The sequence below is a fragment of the Taudactylus pleione genome, unplaced genomic scaffold (assembly GCF_031769625.1).
Source record: "Taudactylus pleione unplaced genomic scaffold, aTauple2 ptg000390l, whole genome shotgun sequence".
NCBI classification, from domain to species: Eukaryota; Metazoa; Chordata; class Amphibia; order Anura; family Myobatrachidae; genus Taudactylus; species Taudactylus pleione.
The window spans coordinates 3,057,530-3,078,251 of record NW_028284791.1 but is presented as its reverse complement, the minus strand read 5'-3'; the positions used below and the strand labels follow the sequence as shown (position 1 = coordinate 3,078,251).

At 50.1% G+C, this 20,722-nt stretch overlaps 1 protein-coding gene across 2 annotated transcripts in view; it reads left to right on the top strand.

The window, feature by feature from the left end:
- Positions 1-375: 375 nt before the first annotated feature.
- POLD3 (DNA polymerase delta 3, accessory subunit) overlaps positions 376-20,722 on the top strand; it is a 30,996-nt gene continuing 10,649 nt past the window's right edge. For both annotated transcript variants that reach the window (XM_088445853.1, XM_088445852.1), the window contains exons 1-7: positions 376-562; positions 1,956-2,011; positions 2,417-2,519; positions 8,632-8,671; positions 8,769-8,901; positions 9,021-9,267; positions 11,289-11,361. In XM_088445853.1, the coding sequence (XP_088301979.1) occupies positions 506-562; positions 1,956-2,011; positions 2,417-2,519; positions 8,632-8,671; positions 8,769-8,901; positions 9,021-9,267; positions 11,289-11,361 (709 nt within the window). In that variant the 5' untranslated portion in view covers positions 376-505. The remainder of the gene's footprint in view (positions 563-1,955; positions 2,012-2,416; positions 2,520-8,631; positions 8,672-8,768; positions 8,902-9,020; positions 9,268-11,288; positions 11,362-20,722) is intronic.

The following is a 20,722-nucleotide window of genomic DNA, read 5'->3' as shown; positions in this document are numbered from 1 at the left end:
CCCTTTGAACACTCATCCGACAGATAAATTACTGGGAAAAAAAATCCTCAGTTGCGTCAGTTGCGTCAGTTGCGTACTTTGGCGAAAAACGACCGCGCAAATTTTGGCGACAAAACCCCAAATGGCCCTTCCTATCAGTCCTGATCGCAGCGTCTGGTTCGCGCTCACCTGATGCATACGCATTCGCAGAATGGAACAATCGTGCTGTGTCACAGTGTAACGTACATGCTACATGCTAATAGCATGCTATGCTATGACACGTGACACCCAGCACAGGCTCCGGTGGTGAAAGCGTTAACCGAATTTAGCTCCTCCCACCGAGTACAATGGGCGTGGCTAGAGCAGTGCACACGTGCACGGCAGCCGGAGCTCATTGGTCAGCTGCTCTTCCCGGGATTCCCCCACAGCCAATCATAGAGGCGGTGAGGCGCCTGCGTGTTGCTGAGCTCGGTGCCCAGGTCCGCTCATCATCCTCTCCCGCCTGTCACCCCGAGCTCCCAGCACCATGGACGAGCTGTACCTGGAAAACATCGACGAGCTGATCGCCGACCACAACAAGATCGTGAGAGCCCCCCTCCTGCTATCCGTCACCCACCCTTACTGCACGCATTGCTCCCTACTGCTCCCACCACTGCCTATTCCCATCATTCACTGCTGCACACATCGCTCCTTACACCCCAACCGGCGCCACTGATACATCGCTCCCTACTCCCTGACCTGTGCCTCAGCCATCGCTCCCTACTCCCTGACCTGTGCCTCAGCCATCGCTCCCTACTCCCTGACCTGTGCCTCAGCCATCGCTCCCTACTCCCTGACCTGTGCCTCAGCCATCGCTCCCTACTCCCTGACCTGTGCCTCAGCCATCGCTCCCTACTCCCTGACCTGTGCCTCAGCCATCGCTCCCTACTCCCTGACCTGTGCCTCAGCCATCGCTCCCTACTCCCTGACCTGTGCCTCAGCCATCGCTCCCTACTCCCTGACCTGTGCCTCAGCCATCGCTCCCTACTCCCTGACCTGTGCCTCAGCCATCGCTCCCTACTCCCTGACCTGTGCCTCAGCCATCGCTCCCTACTCCCTGACCTGTGCCTCAGCCATCGCTCCCTACTCCCTGACCTGTGCCTCAGCCTTCGCTCCCTACTCCCTGACCTGTGCCTCAGCCTTCGCTCCCTACTCCCTGACCTGTGCCTCAGCCATCGCTCCCTACTCCCTGACCTGTGCCTCAGCCATCGCTCCCTACTCCCTGACCTGTGCCTCAGCCATCGCTCCCTCCTCCCTGACTTGTGCCTCAGCCATCGCTCCCTCCTCCCTGACCTGTGCCTCAGCCATCGCTCCCTCCTCCCTGACCTGTGCCTCAGCCATCGCTCCCTCCTCCCTGACCTGTGCCTCAGCCATCGCTCCCTCCTCCCTGACCTGTGCCTCAGCCATCGCTCCCTCCTCCCTGACCTGTGCCTCAGCCATCGCTCCCTCCTCCCTGACCTGTGCCTCAGCCATCGCTCCCTCCTCCCTGACCTGTGCCTCAGCCATCGCTCCCTCCTCCCTGACCTGTGCCTCAGCCATCGCTCCCTACTCCCTGACTGGCACCGTGCACATTGTGTCCCCTTCCTCTTATACAGCTCACACATTGTGTCCCCTTCCTCTTATACACCTCACCCATTGTGTCCCCTTCCTCTTGTACACCTCACCCATTGTGTCCCCTTCCTCTTGTACACCTCACCCATTGTGTCCCCTTCCTCTTGTACACCTCACCCATTGTGTCCCCTTCCTCTTATACACCTCACCCATTGTGTCCCCTTCCTCTTGTACACCTCACCCATTGTGTCCCCTTCCTCTTGTACACCTCACCCATTGTGTCCCCTTCCTCTTGTACACCTCACCCATTGTGTCCCCTTCCTCTTGTACACCTCACCCATTGTGTCCCCTTCCTCTTATACACCTCACCCATTGTCTCCTTGCAGGTGACCTACAAATGGCTGAGCCACACACTGGGCGTCCACGTCAACCAAGCTAAGCAGTGAGTAGCAAACGTTTGGCGCAGTTACACGCTTCCTATTGCACGCTTACCGCTACACAGACGTGGTCACCTGTCTGAGAGAAATCCTCCTTCAGGGTTACCGGGAACCTTGATGTCTCTACACATAAAATGATAATAATGTATTGTAACATCCTTCTATAAAGGTTATGGCTTATTCCACTTAATGCCGACGTTTCGCATTACCGTCATTCTGGGAATGTTGACACTCTGACTACTTCCCTGTGGTATGAAGGTTCCCGTCTACAGACCTGACTGCGCAGCTGACGACCGTCCCTTAAGAAGATAATGCGGCTGAGGGCTCATATTGGCGTTCTGCATGAAGCCTGTCACCAGGCCGGTGTTATTACCGGGAACGGGCGGCTGTAATGTTCTGTGTCCTTGCAGGATGCTCTATGATTACGTCACCCGGAAGAGGAAGGAGAGTTTAAGCGCCCAGGTTCACGTTACCTATCTGGTGACAGGGAAATGTGTGCAGGACGGGTATTCCGTAAGTATATCTAATCTAGTTTTATTAGCAGGATTAGACTGAATGTTCAGGGTGTTTACAAATGGAGAAGTAATAAAGAATCACAGAGGTTTTTATGGTACAGTTATGGTGCGTACACACTGGGCGATAAAGTGGATGACTGAATGATATCGTTATCGTTCAGTCGTCCACTTTATCGTCCATCTTTATCACCAAAACTATGAACGATAACGACGATGCGCGTTCCCGCGGGTCGTTCGTCATTATCGTTCATCGGGTAAACATGCAGCCCAACCTGACGATATCGACAGGTTGCTGCATGTTGGGGAATGGGGGAGAGAGCCCGGCGCTGAACGATATCGTTCATGACATTGAGCACACCTGCTGAACGATATCATTAACGACACTGAGCACACGCTGCCGGGGTCACACTAGACGATATCGCTCAGGGAGCATATCGTGTAGTGTGTACGCTCCTTAAGTGATTTACGCTATGCTCACAGTGTGCTTGGGAGAGTATGAGCACTGATGACTTGGCTCTCTGATCCTGATTTAGACCCGGTCACAAGTGCTGAGCGCTCGCAACCGGGTCGATGGTGGCCCACAGCGCATGCGCACGACGGAGCCGGCTCCGGCGTGCGCATGCGCGAGACCCGGCTAGCGACGGGCACTCCGTCGCTCCGGGTCTCGCACCAAAGGGGACGAGCTGTCGATGTTGAGTGACAGCTCGCCCCGTTTGGTGGGTGGGCCGGGGGGGTGGCTGCCCAAACGGAGGCGTTCCCATGAGAACGCCTGCCGTTTGGTGGCGGCTCCACTGACATCACAAGTGATGTCAGTAGAGAGCTTCTGGCTCTGTTAGAGCCGAAAGCTCTCTGGGGCTTGCGATGGGCGAGACCCTTCCACAAGGGTCTTGTCGCAAGCCCTATAGTCGCGATGTTCTTTACCATCGCAACCATCAACCTGGCCGCTCGCATTAGCTGTGGGTGGTCACCCACAGCTATGCGAGCGAGGTTTTGCGCGCGTCACCACTTATCGCCCTATTCAATTCCACAGGATCAATTCCACAGATCAGCACATATCTGTCATCTCAGGGATGTCCTCTCATAGCTCCGTGTACTGTAACATGCAGATCAGCACATAGCTGTCATCTCATAGCTCCGTGTAGTGTAACATGCAGATCAGCACATATCTGTCATCTCAGGGATGTCCTCTCATAGCTCCGTGTACTGTAACATGCAGATCAGCACATATCTGTCCTCTCATAGCTCCGTGTACTGTAACATGCAGATCAGCACATATCTGTCATCTCAGGGATGTCCTCTCATAGCTCCGTGTACTGTAACATGCAGATCAGCACATATCTGTCATCTCAGGGATGTCCTCTCATAGCTCCGTGTACTGTAACATGCAGATCAGCACATAGCTGTCATCTCAGGGATGTCTTCTCATAGCCCCGTGTACTGTAACATGCAGATCAGCACATAGCTGTCATCTCATAGCTCCGTGTACTGTAACATGCAGATCAGCACATAGCTGTCATCTCATAGCTCCGTGTACTGTAACATGCAGATCAGCACATAGCTGTCATCTCATAGCTCCGTGTACTGTAACATGCAGATCGGCACATATCTTAATCTCAGGGATGTCCTCTCATAGCCCCGTGTACTGTAACATGCAGATCAGCACATAGTTGTCATCTCATAGCTCCGTGTACTGTAACATGCAGATCAGCACATATCTGTCATCTCAGGGATGTCCTCTCATAGCTCCGTGTACTGTAACATGCAGATCAGCACATAGCTGTAATCTCAGGGATGTCCTCTCATAGCCCCGTATACTGTAACATGCAGATCAGCACATATCTGTCATCTCTGGGAAACGTAGAGCTTTGAAATCTTAAATCTAATGGTTGGAAATATGTGTAATTGCTGTCAGTTGTAGTTGATGGCAGAATGTTTCTATACACAGGCAACATCCCGGGATGGATACTAAGGGCCATATTCAATTTGAGGCGTTAAGTCCGGATTCGCAGTAATTTACCGTCGATGACGTCATTATCGCTGTTTTAGTTTTACCCGTATTCAATTTCAAAGACTTTCCGCCTAGGCGTTAAGTCAATGCAATGTAATAGGTGGTAAAGTATCGCCTATGAATGGCAGGCGGTAAAAAGTGCAGAATTGGGGTTTTTGGGGTGCAACGTTTCGGGAACCCCCGTGCAGCCTTCAGACAGTCCCCCAAAGGTAATCTGTCACAATTTAAAAAAAAAAAAAAAAACTTAAGGACACTCCAAAAATTTACTTTGAAAAAGGGGGCGAAAAAAATAAAAATTGTGGTACCAACTTAAAAACGAGCGAACTTGACTCTGGGGGGGGGGTCCCCAGGTATGCCCCAAGTGTTTTTTTGATTGCAGGTGTTTGCTGCAGGTGGATTTTTCATGATTTTTTTTAAGTCACTTTAGCAAGTTTAAAATATGCTGAACCCCATTTTCAAGTACCCCTAATTTGATGCCATAGTTGTTTTGCCCGAAAAAAAATTCTAAATGCAGCTTGGAATAAGGATGCACAAGAGCATTTATGCACCTGCCTCGGCTATTAGAAACCCGACTTCCTTCAGGAGTTAAAAATGGGGGTACTCTTTGTCCTCCCCTATGTCTACACTTCTTTAGGGGGGTCCCTAGAATATTTCCCGAAAATTCTTGGTTTGTTTAACTTGTAAAAATTTACAAAAAAAATGACATAAGGTCCCCCCCCAAAAGCCAAACCAGCCCCAGGCTTGCCAGCCAAAGGTGGTTTCTAAAAATACAGGGAACAAAATGTGTAGGGTTCCACCGTATTTTAGAAACCAACCCAAGGCTGCAGGGACTAGTGCTGGTTTTGAATATAGGGGTAAAAAAATATGTGTGGATCCCCCTATATTTAAGACCAGCACCAGACCTTATGTCATTTTTTTTTGTAAATTTTTACCCCGTTTTTTTACAGGTTAAACAAAACGGGAATTTTTGGGAAATATTCTAGGGACCCCCCTAAAGAAGTGTAGACATAGGGGATGACTATGGGTACCCCCATTTTTAACTCCTGAAGGAAGTCGGGGTTTCAAATAGCGTGGCAGGTGCATTTTTGCAGAATTTAAAAAAAAAATGCGTTTTGGGACTTAAAAATATGCTAGTACCCATTTTCATGTACCCCAAATTTGATGGGACCATTTTTAAAAACGAAAAAAATAAGCGAAATGCACTTCTGCATCACTACTTCAAAGTCGGGGAAGAAAAGCACCTGCTGCGGCTATTTAAAAACCCAACTTTCTTTTGCAGCCAAAAACGGGGGTACCCATAGTGATCCCCCATGTCTGGACATCTTTAGGGGGTCCTAGGATTATTTCCCAAAAATTCACGTTTTTTTTAACGCTGATCCAAGTATCGCCAGATCCCGTTTTCACCTACTTTCAAATTGAATACGGGGATACGCGGCCACGCGCGCAATACTTTAACGCCTACAAAACAGGCAAAGGCAGCGTTAAGTTCGGGCCGCGTTAAATTATCGCGGCTCGGCTCAAATTGAATACGGGCCTAAGTATATGAAAACCCAACCTCATGACTGTGGGGTCTAAGTACCAGCCAATCTGCTCCTGTCTGTCAATTTTCAAACACAGCCTGTGACATGGCAGTTAGGAGCAGATTGGCTGGTACTTTATCTCAGTTCACTCAATCTCCATCCAAGGCTTAGTAAATAGACCTGCAAGTCCTGTACCTACATGAAACATCAAATAAAAAGGCAACAATATCTTGCGCCAATCTTGTTCCGATTATGTAGTCCGTCTTCCATCAACGTATCGTGTATATGTTTATGCTAATTCTTCCGGTTAGCTTTAGGCACTAACAGGGAGGGTTGGGGTGCAGGGTAGGGAGGGTTAGAGTTAGGATACAGGAAGGGACGGTTAGGGTTAGGGGGTGAAGGAGGTAGGGTTATAGTACTTACTGTACCCCTGTCTGGATTCTCAGCATTGGGATACCGCTGTCTGTATATTGACAGCTGGCATCCCGAGTGCCGGGCTCCCATACCCAACCTGTGACATGATATAGCAGATGATGCACACGCTGTATCCTGCAGGTATGCTCATAGCAAGGTATCTTTAGCAGAAGTACTGATCCACCTCCTGTATAAGAGGGTGTGGTATAAGAGGGAGACAGTAATTAGTTAGACCATGTCTAGATAGACACCAACTGTTAGACAGTCAATAATTAGAAAGTCAGACACATTAAAGGTAGACATGTAAAAAGGTCGACAGGGTCAAAAGTTCGACATGAAAATGGTCGACGCATAAATGTTCGACAATTTTTTTTTGTTTTTTTAACCCTCACCCTCCAGTACGTGCCTAACCCTCACCCTCCAGTACGTGCCTAACCCTCACCCTCCAGTACGTGCCTAACCCTCACCCTCCAGTACGTGCCTAACCCTCACCCTCCAGTACGGGCCTAACCCTCACCCTCCAGTACGTGCCTAACCCTCACCCTCCAGTACGTGCCTAACCCTCACCCTCCAGTACGTGCCTAACCCTCACCCTCCAGTACGTGCCTAACCCTCACCCTCCAGTACGTGCCTAACCCTCACCCTCCAGTACGTGCCTAACCCTCACCCTCCAGTACGTGCCTAACCCTCACCCTCCAGTACGTGCCTAACCCTCACCCTCCAGTACGGGCCTAACCCTCACCCTCCAGTACGGGCCTAACCCTCACCCTCCAGTACGGGCCTAACCCTCACCCTCCAGTACGGGCCTAACCCTCACCCTCCAGTAAGGGCCTAACCCTCACCCTCCAGTAAGGGCCTAGCCCTAAACCTAATCCTAAAAAACAAACAAAAAAATGTGTCGACCATTTTTGTGTCTATCTTTTTCATGTCGAACTTTTGTTCCTGTCGAACTTTTTACATGTCTAACTTTAGTGTGTCTGACTTTTGTCTGTGTCGAACTTTTATCCTTGTCTAACTATTAACTGTCTAACATCTGGTGTCTATCTAGACATTGTCTATCTAATTACTATCTGTCTATAGTCTGGAGCCCGTATAAGAAGCCTCTTATTGTGTAGATATGGTAAAACAGTACTTGAATAAAAATGTACACACACAAAAACAAAGGAGACATTTGTACCAGATAGATGTAAATTAGGATCAGCATAGAGCAAACGCCAGTGTAAAGTTATAACCCGGTTATTTCTATAGCTGAAGCAGCGCTGGATCCTGTGCTCACGAATCGTAGGAAACCTTGCCTCAATAATGAGGTCTAAGAATGTGACCACTGACAGACTAGCATTATATGTTAGATGTATATAGAGAGAGTTTATATTTTAAATATTCACAGAAACTTTATTGATCCCGTGTTAGCCTAACATTCTACGGTATATTTGCCGGGCGACTGAATGGAGACACAGAGCTTCGGACTACACAAGGTAATGTGTGAGCGGAACGGTGCGTGTTCATATTGCTAATGAAGGTACTGCTTGTATATTATATAGACAGATCCTAATTGAGGAATTGTGACACTATTGAAGACGGTACCATACACAAACTCAGCATGTGTTGAAGGAAGACTGACTACATGATTGGCACAAGATATTGTTTCCTTTTTATTTGCTGAATCCTGGGGTGGAATGGGGACTGCAGCAGTTGTAGGCGTCAATGGTCCTCTGGAATACTTGTAGTAGATGGCACGGACGGTGGGTATATGTCACTCCTAGGATTCAGAGCACAGGGAGAACATCTTTGCAGGAACGCAGGCATCCAGGGCCATCTCCTGCAGAATCGTCTTCATTTCCAGTTACAGACATGATATAAGATTTGTCGTCCCCATAATGAATGTACACTTTAATCCAGTGCTTGGCGCGGGCATGCGGGTTCTGTGGCATACGTCGCTTCCTCTCAGCAGGTCTCTGTGCTGACCTCTTTCCCGGGAACGTTGATGCGATGCGCACTGTAACCGGGAGATCGCGTGTGGGTGAGCCCCGGATCTAACCAGGTCTAGATCATCTTCATTAGAGAAATGTTTTCAGTGCCAGCCTTGTCCCATGGCCACATAACGACATAAGTGCTGATACGACAACGTAACTCAGGTGTGATTTAATATTCTGCCATTACCGTTTCAGTACCACAAGGTGGCAGTAGTGAAAGAAGAAAAGCTGGAAGGTATTACGCTATATTTCACGTCTTCTCAGTTATTTATGGGAAATGTATCATTTTCTCGCTGCTCTTTTAACACTTCTCTCCCTTTGATTCCTCGTAGCTGCCAAATCCAAGCTGGCGCTGGTGGCTAATGTCCACGTCTACAGCATCCAAAAAGCCACGCTAAAGGACAGCGCTCCCCTCTTCAGTACGGACTATGACATCATCAAGAACAACCTCCAGAACTGCAGCAAGTAAGTTAGGAGCGGGTATCGGGAGCTGGCGGTCGGCAGGTCGTGTATGGCGAGAGTGAAGGGGGTGGTATCTCATTGCCGCGCCAGACGGCTGCTAATCGCCACCTTCCTTTAATTAGGTTCAGCGCCATTCAGTGCGCAGCCGCTGTCCCGAGATCCCCCGACGAGATTGCACAGCTCCAGAGGAAAAACTACGAAGCCGAGGAAGTGACCGTCCCGAGCAAACCGAAGGTCAACGGTCACGCTTTACCGCCAGCTGCCAAGGCTGCTCCCCAGCCCAAGGGCATCATGGGAATGTTTTCACGTCCAGCCGCCAAGCCCCGGGAAGTGCAGAAAAATGCTGCGGCGGAGGCTAAAGCAGCGGCTGTAAGTCGCCTCAAACTGTATAACCCACCCCCCACTCTGCGGAGTCTGATTATATGTAGCTGGGCAGAAATTAGGCCATTTATACTCTATTACAGGGGTGGGGAATCTTTTTTTCTGCTAAGGGCCATTTTTATATATATATATATATATATATATATATAACATTATTCACGGGCCTGGTGCAGGCCACGCCCCCTCTCTTTGATGTCACAAGGGGCGGGGCCACAATCACCAGTGATTACAGCAATACTCGGAGCATCCTGAGGATGCTCCGGGAAGCTGTAAGGGCAGCGGTGCGACCGTCTGAAGTGTCCTAAGGAAGCTCCAGGCGGCATTGCTGCATAGATTCTGGCTGCCATTCTAGGCACCCTGCTAGCCAGATGAGGATAGCAGAAAAAAGCTCTGAGGGCCAGTCCAAATGGTTCTGGGGGCCTTATACGGCCCCCGGGCCTGAGGTTCCCCATCCCTGTCCTATTAGTAGGAACGCATTGCCGTCATCGGCACCAAAGCTCTATGTAGTCCGGCCGTTTTAGGCAACCTCAGAGCTTGTAGTGAACCCTCAGTAATGGTCGCTTGGGTGGGGAGGGGGCCCGACTAAACATGTTATGAAGCCAATTTTATATATAAAAAGTATGAGATTTGCAGCAAAATGCCCGTTACCAAGCTCTAAAGCCGAGGTTCCCAAACTTTCTTGAATCAAGACACCCTATAGCAAAGATGGGGAGCGTCCGGCCCGGGGGCCATATAAGACCCATTGAATCATTTGGTCTGGCCCTCGGAGCTTTTTTCTGCTAGCCTCATCTGACTAGCATGTGCCTAGAATGTCCCTCTGCAGCCAGAATCTATGCAGCAGCGGCTGTAATTGGAGACTGTGACGCCCCCGCCCCGTGTGACATCACGTGGAGGGGCGTGGCCTCCGGGCACGTGAATAATATATAAATCATAATGGCTCTCACCGGTAAACAGGTTCCACACCCCCTGCCCTATAGCTTGTGCATCTTCACCCCACCCCCTCGGCCAAAAGTTGCTAATTGAGAAATTCAGCAAAAATTTTTAAATTAATTAAATTGTGTTTTTATAGGTCATCCTTGGGGTCAGTTATATGGGGGTGATCAGGGCTGGGCTTCTGGTTGTACACATATTTTATGACAGGCAAAACCAGTGCTGGTGTCTGCTAATCACATTGACCATGAATAATTTGATTTGGTCTTGGAGCCACCATCCCGCTGCGCCCAGTTAGGGAACCACTGCTCTAAGCAGTATCATGGTACACGGGGCCTGATTCAGAGCCGCTCGTAGCGGCCGCTCGTGCGCTCCGAGCGATGTTCGCACGTCTGCGTATGGATCGTAATGCGCATACGCCAACCAGTCAGTGCGGTCAGAAATCGTGTTTTCGCAAAATAGCGAGTGCCTGCTAATTTGAGTGACAGGAGGAGGCGTTTGTGGGTGGTAACAGGGGAAGGTGCTTGAAAACGGGGAGTGGAGATCCGAACGCAGGCGTGCCAAACGGTCAAAACGGGCGTTTTAAGGGTGTGCATAATCAACAAAGCAGCGTCATCGACCACGTCACTTGGTTGTCTTTTAGCCTGAACTGCTCGCAGTGATTGCGGGAAGTAAAACCTACCACAAGCACTGCGAGCAGTTCAGACGCCTTTCGATGTACTCGATTAATCTAATAAATAGCGGAGATGACGTATGATGCGAGCGGCCAAGGGGCGTCTTTAGAAAATAGCGAGCACATGTTTTGTTTGCTCGTTCAGACATAGAGGCGTCAACAGACCGCAAAGAGCGAGCGCTCAATTTAAATAGCCAGCCCCTTTTTCTGAACGAGCGTCCGCAAATAGCGTCCGGCTCTGAATCAGGCCCAGTATCCATAATTCGGGAACAGTGTCTGAGCTGTTGGTGTCCCAGTTTCTGCCAGTACCCTCCCTATAATCCACCGTGTCTGATTGCAGGTTAACGGCACTAATAATGAATTTCTCTCTGCTTTATTCAATCCCGGGTGGTTCCACATTCTTCAGGCCCCAGAAAGCAGCAACAAGTCCTCTACTAAATCCGGTGCTATGGACAACTTCTTTGGGAAAGCTTCTCTGAGTAAGTACAGAAAGTGCCGTCTCTATTACCCCCAGCATTATGCCGTTACCGGTCCTCTGACGCTGCGAGCAAGTCAGCTACTCGGCGTAAACTCTACATTTCTTTCTTTTCCTCCTCCTTTTTTTTTTTTTTTTCTTCTTGTTGCATAACTGTAAAAGTGTGTATGTTAGTTCTCACTGTGCTTATGGCTGAAATACAGCACTTAGAAGTTCTGTTCTTTATCACATTATTCCCAAGTGCAGCCGTTTTCAGCCTAAGTGGGGTATTCAATATGGGAATTTTCCTGGGATAAAGTATCGGGCGCGCGCCCGCTTTATCCGCGTATTCAATATAAAACCTCCGAAAACGGGACCCGGCGAAGTGGGATTTGCGTAAAAAAACGAAAATTTCCTGCAAAAAATTGTAGGACCCCCCTAAAGTTGTAAAAATATGGGGGATCACTATGGGTACCCCCGTTTTAGCCTTTAATTGAAAGTCGGGGATTTAAATAGCCGCAGCAGGTGTTTTTTTCCCGACATTGAAGAAGTGATGCAGAAGAGCACTTAGGTTATTGTTTTCCTTTTTTTAAGTGGTCCCATCAAATGTGGGGTACATGAAAATGGGTACTAGCATATTTTTATGTCCCTAAAGTAAGTTTTTAAAAATTCTGCAATTGTGCACCTGCCGCTAATAATCTATTCTAGAATACACCTGCCGCTAATAATCTATTCTAGAATACACCTGCCGCTAATAATCTATTCTAGAATACACCTGCCGCTAATAGTCTATTCTAGAATACACCTGCCGCTAATAATCTATTCTAGAATACACCTGCCGCTAATAGCCTATTCTAGAATACACCTGCCGCTAATAATCTATTCTAGAATACACCTGCCGCTAATAATCTCTTCTAGAATACACCTGACGCTAATAATCTCTTCTAGAATACACCTGCCGCTAATAATCTATTCTAGAATACACCTGCCGCTAATAATCTATTCTAGAATACACCTGCCGCTAATAATCTATTCTAGAATACACCTGACGCTAATAATCTATTCTAGAATACACCTGACGCTAATAATCTATTCTAGAATACACCTGACGCTAATAATCTATTCTAGAATACACCTGACGCTAATAATCTATTCTAGAATACACCTGCCGCTAATAATCTATTCTAGAATACACCTGCCGCTAATAATCTATTCTAGAATACACCTGCCGCTAATAATCTATTCTAGAATACACCTGCCGCTAATATCCTATTCTAGAATACACCTGCCGCTATAATTCTATTCTAGAAAACACCTGCCGCTAATAATCTATTCTAGAATACACCTGACGCTAATAATCTCTTCTAGAATACACCTGCCGCTAATAATCTCTTCTAGAAAACACCTGCCGCTAATAGCCTATTCTAGAATACACCTGCCGCTAATAATCTATTCTAGAATACACCTGCCGCTAATAATCTATTCTAGAATACACCTGCCGCATACTTGCAGAATAGCCCTGAACCTATTTCTCTATTGTTAAACAATTTTTTCTCATTTTTTTTTTTTTTTTTCACCCCATTTTTTAAATAAATTTTTTGGGGTGTCCCTATTTTTTTTTTTTTTTTTGACAGTTATTTTTAAAATGTCATTCCCAGGGGTGCAGGCTATTTGTTTTAAGCCTGCACCCCTTTTTTTCGACACCTATTCAGTGGTGAAAAGTTATCCCCGTTTTTTATCAAAGACTTTTCGAACCTGCGAAAAGTCTTTGAAATTGAATACAGTGTAAAACCAAAACCAGCGATAATTACGTCATAGGTGCGATATTAACGCAAAAGAGTTATCGCTCCCATATTGAATACCCCTCTAAACTTTATATCCAGTGATAGTGTCTGGTCTGGGCTTGCTCAATGATCAATGTGAGCTGTTGTCCTTGTACAGACTAGTAGTTACTCACGGCTGCCCAATAAGCACTTTACTGAGGCTGGTTATCTGTATGTCACCATTAGGCAGAGGAATGACTTTCTACTTCAGGGTCCATAGGGGTCCACAGGGTTGACCTTGGGGTATAGCTGGATCTGGATCCATGGGCACCACGCAGTTAAAGCTTTAGCTGCTCCCAGGATGCACTTGGGTCCGTCCTCTATACCCCGCCCCCGAGCCACAGCACCTCAGTTTGAGTTGGTGCCCAGCTGGAGTCGGGTCACCTGCCCCCAAAAGCTTTCTATAAAAAAAAAAAAAAAAAAAAATAGCCTGTTAGATTTTCCTTTGAAAACAGAGGCTCTAGTGTGGCAGCGACGGGCTGTCTATGCAGACGCCCACGCTGCCGCTCTCCTTCCCAGTACTGCACTGGGGATCGCGGCGGGGGGGCCAGAGTCCGTACTAGCCGGACTCTGGGTCCCTCCCTGGACTGCTGCCGGAGTCGCCGGGGATAAGGTAAGCCACGAGTCGCCGATTAGCGGTGGCTCACGGGTATTACCTGCACATGCAGTCCTTTGCCCCCGGTCCTAGGGGACAGACCGGGGGCCGCTAGCGGTGGCGGCGGGCTCCCCCTCTGAGGAGGAATACCCCGTGGGACCACTAGACCACCAGGGATATATTGGCAAGCGGGAAGCCGGCAAGCCCTGGGGTTCATAGGCTAGCCAGGGGAGGAAACCTTCCCTGTCTTGCAGCTCCTCCCCTCAGCTCAGCGCGCCTTTCAGCACGCAGTCTGGCGTCGCTGAGCTGCAGACTCTTCGGCCACTCCTCCTCTGAGGTCTCTGGTGGCCATTTTCTCTGTGGCAACGCAGATCTCGGGGAGCACGCGGACCGGTCCCCCTGTGTACCTCTCCCCCGATTTAAGGACAGCGTACACCGCACTATAGCCCTCCCAGACACTGAATCTGGGAGGTTGATTGTAGTGGAAAGGTGCAGTGAGTATATCTTCCTGCATGGTATGTGACTTTTGCTAGTGCTGCCTGTCTGTGCTTATTTTCCGCTTACTGTCAGCTTATACCTGTCCCTTTCCTTCTCCTACAAGCCCTACAGGTGTGTGGGGGAGGGGCGTTTCTACAGACATCACCTATATAAATCACGTAATTGTGAGGTTCGTCACATACAGTTGTGTGCTGCACAGTGCCATATTGTGGGCTGTTGTTCAGCACACCAGTGAGTGCGTTTTCTTCTGCCCTGTTGCCAGATATATTTTTTGACTATATAATATATTCTGTCATGTCAGACGAGGAGGTTGAGCGCTCAGTGGCTCCGGTGTTGGCCTCCTGCGGACGCTGTTCTGCAGGAGTGGATAGGGAGGATTTGTCACAGGATGGCCTGTGTAGTCGGTGCAAGGTGGCTCCTGGCCCATCCAGACCTTCTCTGACGCAGGAACCACCGTGGGCGATGTTTTCTCAAGTGCTAGTGTCTATTGTGGACCGTCTGTCGGTCCCGACTGCTCTCCCTACTAGGGCGTTACCCCAGCCGACCATCCCCCATTCCCCGGGTGTCCCACAGTTGTTGCGGAGTCCTCCTGGGTTTCAGTCTGTGGGTCCATATACGGGGTTGCCTATGTATATACAGGCTTCCCCTGTGCCGCAGCTGCCTGCGGTACCGTTTCAGGCCCCTATGGCGACTCCTCCACCCTGGGTGGATGTGCTCTCCAACTCCGTGCAAAATTTGGCGGCCGCATCCTCTGCTTTTCAGTCAATGTTGCAGACTGACATGCCTTCTAGGGTTTCAAAACGCCCACTCATGGCGCGGGCGGCTCAGGTATCGGACTCAGAGGGTTCCTCAGATGATGGGGAGGTCCCTGATGACACTGACTCGGACGCCTCGGTCCAGGAAATGGATACCAAGTCGTCCATTAATGTGCGAGCACTGGTTAGGGCGGTGCGAGCCATTCTTCTTATAGAGGATGAGGCACCGGCTCCTAAGTCGAAGTATCCTAGTTTCAAAAAAACTAAGGTGGCTTCTGCGGTGTTTCCCCTGTCGGATCAGTTGACTGATCATATGGCGGTAGCTTGGCAGGCGCCCAGTAAGAGATTCCTTCCTCAGAAGCGGTTGGCTTCTAATTATCCCTTCCCTGAGGCACATTGTAAAAAATGGGAAACTCCACCGGCGGTGGATTCCCATGTCACCCGTTTAATAAGGAGCTCTACTTTGCCATTACCGTCTATATCCTCGCTGAAGGATCCCACGGACCGGAAAGTTGAGACTTGCTTAAAGTCTATTTACTCCCTCTCCGGGGCGGTGGCCCGACCATCCATGGCCATCTCCTGGGTGGCCAAGGCCATTGAGGGGTGGGCCAATGCATTGGAAGATACCTTCCCGGACGACGCTCCGGATGTCCAGAGGGCGTTGTTGGGCCAGATGAGGGACTCTGCTTCTTACATTGGGGATGCCTCTTTAGATGCTAGTTTGCTGACTTCGCGAGTATCGGCTGCAGCGGTGTCTGCCCGCCGATTCTTATGGTTGCGGTCCTGGAGAGCGGACTCTGATTCAAAGAAAGGTCTGGAGGCCTTACCTTTTAATGGGGAATTACTATTTGGTCCGGACTTGGACAAAATAGTGGATACTCTGGCTAAATCCAAGTCGGCTTTCCTCCCTTCGGCGGTACTGCCTGCTAAGGTTCGGAGTTCGGCTTTTCGTTCCTTTCGGGTTCAGGGTAAGGCAAAAGGTCAGTCCTTCCCGAGACAGTTGGCGAGTAAGACTGCCTCTAAACCCAACAAGCAAGCCTGGAGTGCTCGGCGCCCTTCTTCCAAGCAGGAAGATAAACCTGCGGCCTGATGGGACGGGCCTCCCTCTGGGGGACCTCAGAGTGGGAGGCCGACTTCTTCAATTTGCCCAGTGCTGGCACAATACCACCACGGATGCCTGGGTTCGAGAAGTGGTCTCCCAGGGGTACGCCCTGTCTTTTCGGCACAGACCACCCCACCAGTTTTTCTGCACGAGTCCTTCTCAGGACAAGACCAAGGCGTTACAGATTCAGGAGGCTATAGAGTCCTTGCTGAAAGCAGGGGTCATTGTTCCTGTTCCTCAATCACAACGAGGGACGGGGTATTATTAGTCTCTGTTTCTGGTGCAGAAACCCAATGGTTCTCATCGCCCTATCCTCAACTTGAAGTCTCTGAACAAATTCCTCAGAGTTCCCAAGTTCAGGATGGAAACGTTACGCTCCATCATTCTGGCGATGGAACCGGGGGATTACATGGTGTCCCTGGATATCCAGGACGCCTACCTCCATGTTCCGATAGCACCTTCGCACCAGCGGTATCTGAGGTTCGCTATCCTTCAACACTACTATCAGTTCCAGGCGCTACCCTTTGGTCTCTCCACTGCACTGAGGGTGTTCACGAAGATGATGGCGGTCATGGCCGCACATCTTCGGAACCAGAATGTACGGCTGCTGCTGTATCTGGACGACCTCCTGTTGCTGGCGAGCTCCCCGGAGGTACTGCTTCAACATCTCCACCTGACGATCGCTTGCCTGCAAGCACACGGGTGGTTGATAAATTGGAAAAAGTCCTCCCTGATTCCATCTCAGCGGATGGTTCATTTGGGAGCCCTGCTGGATTCGTGTCAGCAAAGGATCTTCCTGACTCTGGAGAAGGTCGCCTCCCTACAGCTGCGGATACGCAGTTGCCTGAGCAGTTGCCGCCTGTCGGTCCATTCGGCTATGAGAATTCTGGGGTCCATGGTGTCGACATTCGACATGGTGGAATTTGCCCAGTTCCATTCCCGGCCCCTGCAGGGGTTGATTCTATCGGAATGAAACGGGTTACCTCACTGGATCCGCTCTCAGGTGCTGGCGTTGTCTCCGGACGTTCGGCAATCTTTGGCTTGGTGGCTTCAGACAGCTCATCTGGTCGAGGGGCGTCACTTTTGGATCCCGAACTGGGTCCGCTCACGACTGATGCCAGTCTCCGGCGTTGGGGGGCAGTGACCGGCTCTCCAGGGTCGTTGGTCTGCGGAAGAAGCACTTCTTCCCATCAACATCCTGGAACTGCGGGCAGTATACAGGGCCCTGCAGTCGTCCGGCCCCGCTCTTCACGGAAGGGCGGTACAGGTGCAGTACGACAACGCCACCACGGTGGTGTATATCAACCACCAAGGAGGAACTCAGTCGGGCAGCGATGTCGGAGGTGTCTCGCATCCTGACTTGGGCGGAGGGTCACATTCCAGCGATCTCAGCGATCTTCATCCCCGGAGTCCTCAATTGGGAAGCGGACTTCCTCAGCCGTCACGACGTGCATCCTGGGGAATGGTCGCTTCACCCAGAGGTGTTTCAGCTACTCGTGGACAGGTGGGGACTGCCGGAGCTGGACTTGATGGCCTCCCGTCACAATCACAAGTTGCCCGTTTACTGGTCAAGGACAAGAGACGCAGGCGCAAGTCTGGTGGATGCGCTGTCGGTGAAATGGATGTTTCACCTGGCGTATCTGTTTCCTCCGATATCCCTACTTCTTCGGGTTCTGCGGAAATTCAAGCAGGACGGCGGCACGCTCATGCTGGTGGCTTCGGCGTGGCCCAGACGTCCTTGGTACTCCGATCTCAGGGGCCTCTCCATCGATGCTCCGTACCTTCTTCCTCAGCGTCGGGACCTGTTGTCTCAGGGGCCCTGCCTTTGCCCGGATCTGGGTCGGCTGTCTTTGACGGCGTGGCTCTTGAGACAGCCGTCTTGAGGTCTCGGGGCTTCTCCAGTTCGGTTATTGGTACCATGCTCAGGGCACGCAAGCCTGCTTCAGCACTGATTTATCACAGGGTGTGGCACACTTACTTTCAGTGGTGTGAGTCCAGACATTATGATACTCAGGTGTTCCGAGTTTCTAGGATCTTGTAATTTCTTCAATCAGGATTGGACCTCGGCTTACGCCTTGCATCTCTGAAGGTTCATGTGTCCGCCTTGTCCGTGTGGTTTCAACGGCGGATTGCAATACTGCCGGATGTTCACACCTTTTTCCAAGGTGTTCTCAGGATCCAGCCTCCCTTTGTGCCTCCTGTGGCTCCTTGGGACTTGGCGGTGGTTCTACGGGTCCTGCAGGGTCCTCCGTTTGAGCCTCTTGAGTCGGTGGAGCTCAAGTGGCTGACATTTAAGACTGTTTTTCTCCTGGCAATTGCTTCGGCCAGGAGGGTGTCTGAATTGGGGGCGCTTTCCTGTCGCCCTCCTTTCCTGATTTTTCACCAGGACAGAGCGGTGCTCCGCACTCGTCCTGAGTTTTTGCCCAAAGTGGTCTCGAAGTTCCACATTAATCAGGAACTTGTTGTGCCAGCTTTTCAGTCCCCTGATCTTTCAGCTGGTGAGACTTCCTTAAATGTGGTCCGGGCGCTTAGAATTTATGTAGACCGGACGGCTTCGGTTAGGAAGTCTGATTCCTTGTTTATCCTCTTTGGTTTTCACAAGAGGGGTTGGCCTGCCAACAAACAAATGTTAGCCCGTTGGCTTCGTTCCATTTGTGAGGCTTATGCACAGGAGGGTTTACCTGTTCCAGCCTCCGTTAAGGCTCATTCCACTCAGTCTGTGGGTCCTTCTTGGGCTGCTAGACGTGGCGCCTCTGCTGTTCAGCTATGTAAGGCGGCCACCTGATCTTCCATTCAGACATTTTTGAGGTTCTATGCGTTTGACACCTTTTCCTCTCAGGATTCATCCTTTGGGCGCCTGGTGCTCCTTTCTGCTCAGGAGCGTCCCCGCCCTTAGTTGAACTGCTTTGGAACATCCCCAAAGTCAACCCTGTGGACCCCTATGGACCCTGAAGTAGAAAACAAGAGATATGGTAAGAACTTACCTTTGTTATCTCTGTTTCTACGAAGTCCATAGGGTCCACAGGGCGCCCGCCCTGACGCACCTGGCTTCAAATGGGTTGTGTGGCTGGTCACCGGTTTTCCGTCTCCCATTTCTGTGAGTATGGTTTCTTGTGTGTTCCAGTCTTCCTTCTCTCTGTTTAGTCTCCTCCTCCGGCCTTGGCTGCTTACCAACTGAGGTGCTGTGGCTCGGGGGCGGGGTATAGAGGAGGACGGACCCAAGTGCATCCTGGGAGCAGCTAAAGCTTTAACTGCTTGGTGCCCATGGATCCAGATCCAGCTATACCCCAAGGTCAACCCTGTGGACCCTATGGACTTCGTAGAAACAGAGATAACAAAGGTAAGTTCTTACCATATCTCTTGTTATCCGGCTTACCTTCCATCGGTATGCAGGGCTCCCGGCGAAGGTATAATGACAGTCGTTGGGATTTCGGCGCCTGTCATAAGTGCCCTGCCGGGATTTGACGGTGGGGAAGCCGGCGGTCGGAATTTCGACTGTCGGCTTCCTGACTGCGTCCCCATACAGGTCCATAGTGCGGGAGCTGTTGCCGCAAAGCAGAAAAACTGCGGCATATGCGTTTTTTTTTTCTTCCGCGACAAAATGCGTTCACAATATAAATGGAATTTCTCTAAGCCTGGGGCTGTACAGTATAGTTGCCTAGACGACTACTGGTGCATAAATGTGGCTTCCCCCAAACTGGGGGAGATTCCACTGTTTTCCCGGCGGCTGGTAGTGCGAGACGCCAAACAGAGCAATTCAATTTTGGGGGCGAACAGAAGTTATGCGATAAATCCTGGTTTGCCGCCCTAACCTGGACTTTAGATGGTTTTAGCCGTTTTACACGGCTCACGCAGGTCTTATTACCAGAGTGTGATAATTAATGGGCACCCAAAACAATTGAATTGCAACATTGGGCGCCCATTAATTACTGCGACATAAACAATTAAATCGACCCCCTCTGAGCTCTGGATGCTGCCCTCGGACTAACCGCGGCTGCCGGTGTCTGGTTACCTTATCTACGTTAGTTGTAGCTTTCGGGCACTGTGCTCTGATTGTACGCAGTATCCGCTATGGCTGATAACTGTATAACTGTACTTTATATGGTGATCAGGGTTTTTGTTTTATATTATACAGTTCTAGATGTGGTGCATAGTGATATGCAGATATAACGCTGGTTACTGTTATGTGCTGTGCAGCTACATGAAATGTTTGCTAGGAATGTTCGTCAGAAAATAGTCGCCCACTAACTACAGCCAAACGCTGCTAACGTGTCGCGCTACGTATAAGTGTCATTGCCGCTGCTAAGATTATCTCCAGGCCTGCCTAGCCGATCTCTGCACCGATGGATTGTTGTGATGACCCTGCCTGCGGATCAGTGCCTGCATGGTAATCGCCCTACAGGCTCCTGCGTCCATGCTGGCTTCCTGCCTCTCTAATACAGAGGTGATGGATTTAAACCCGGAAATGCTGACAAATGTTACATAACCCACGCTGATTAGAGATGGAGGGAGAGGTGGAGACTTTCTCCTTTCTCCCTGCTGTGTATACACGAAGAGCAGAGACCGCGTTCAAAGAGCGCGTCCGCGCACTGTGACCGTGACTCGCTGTTTAC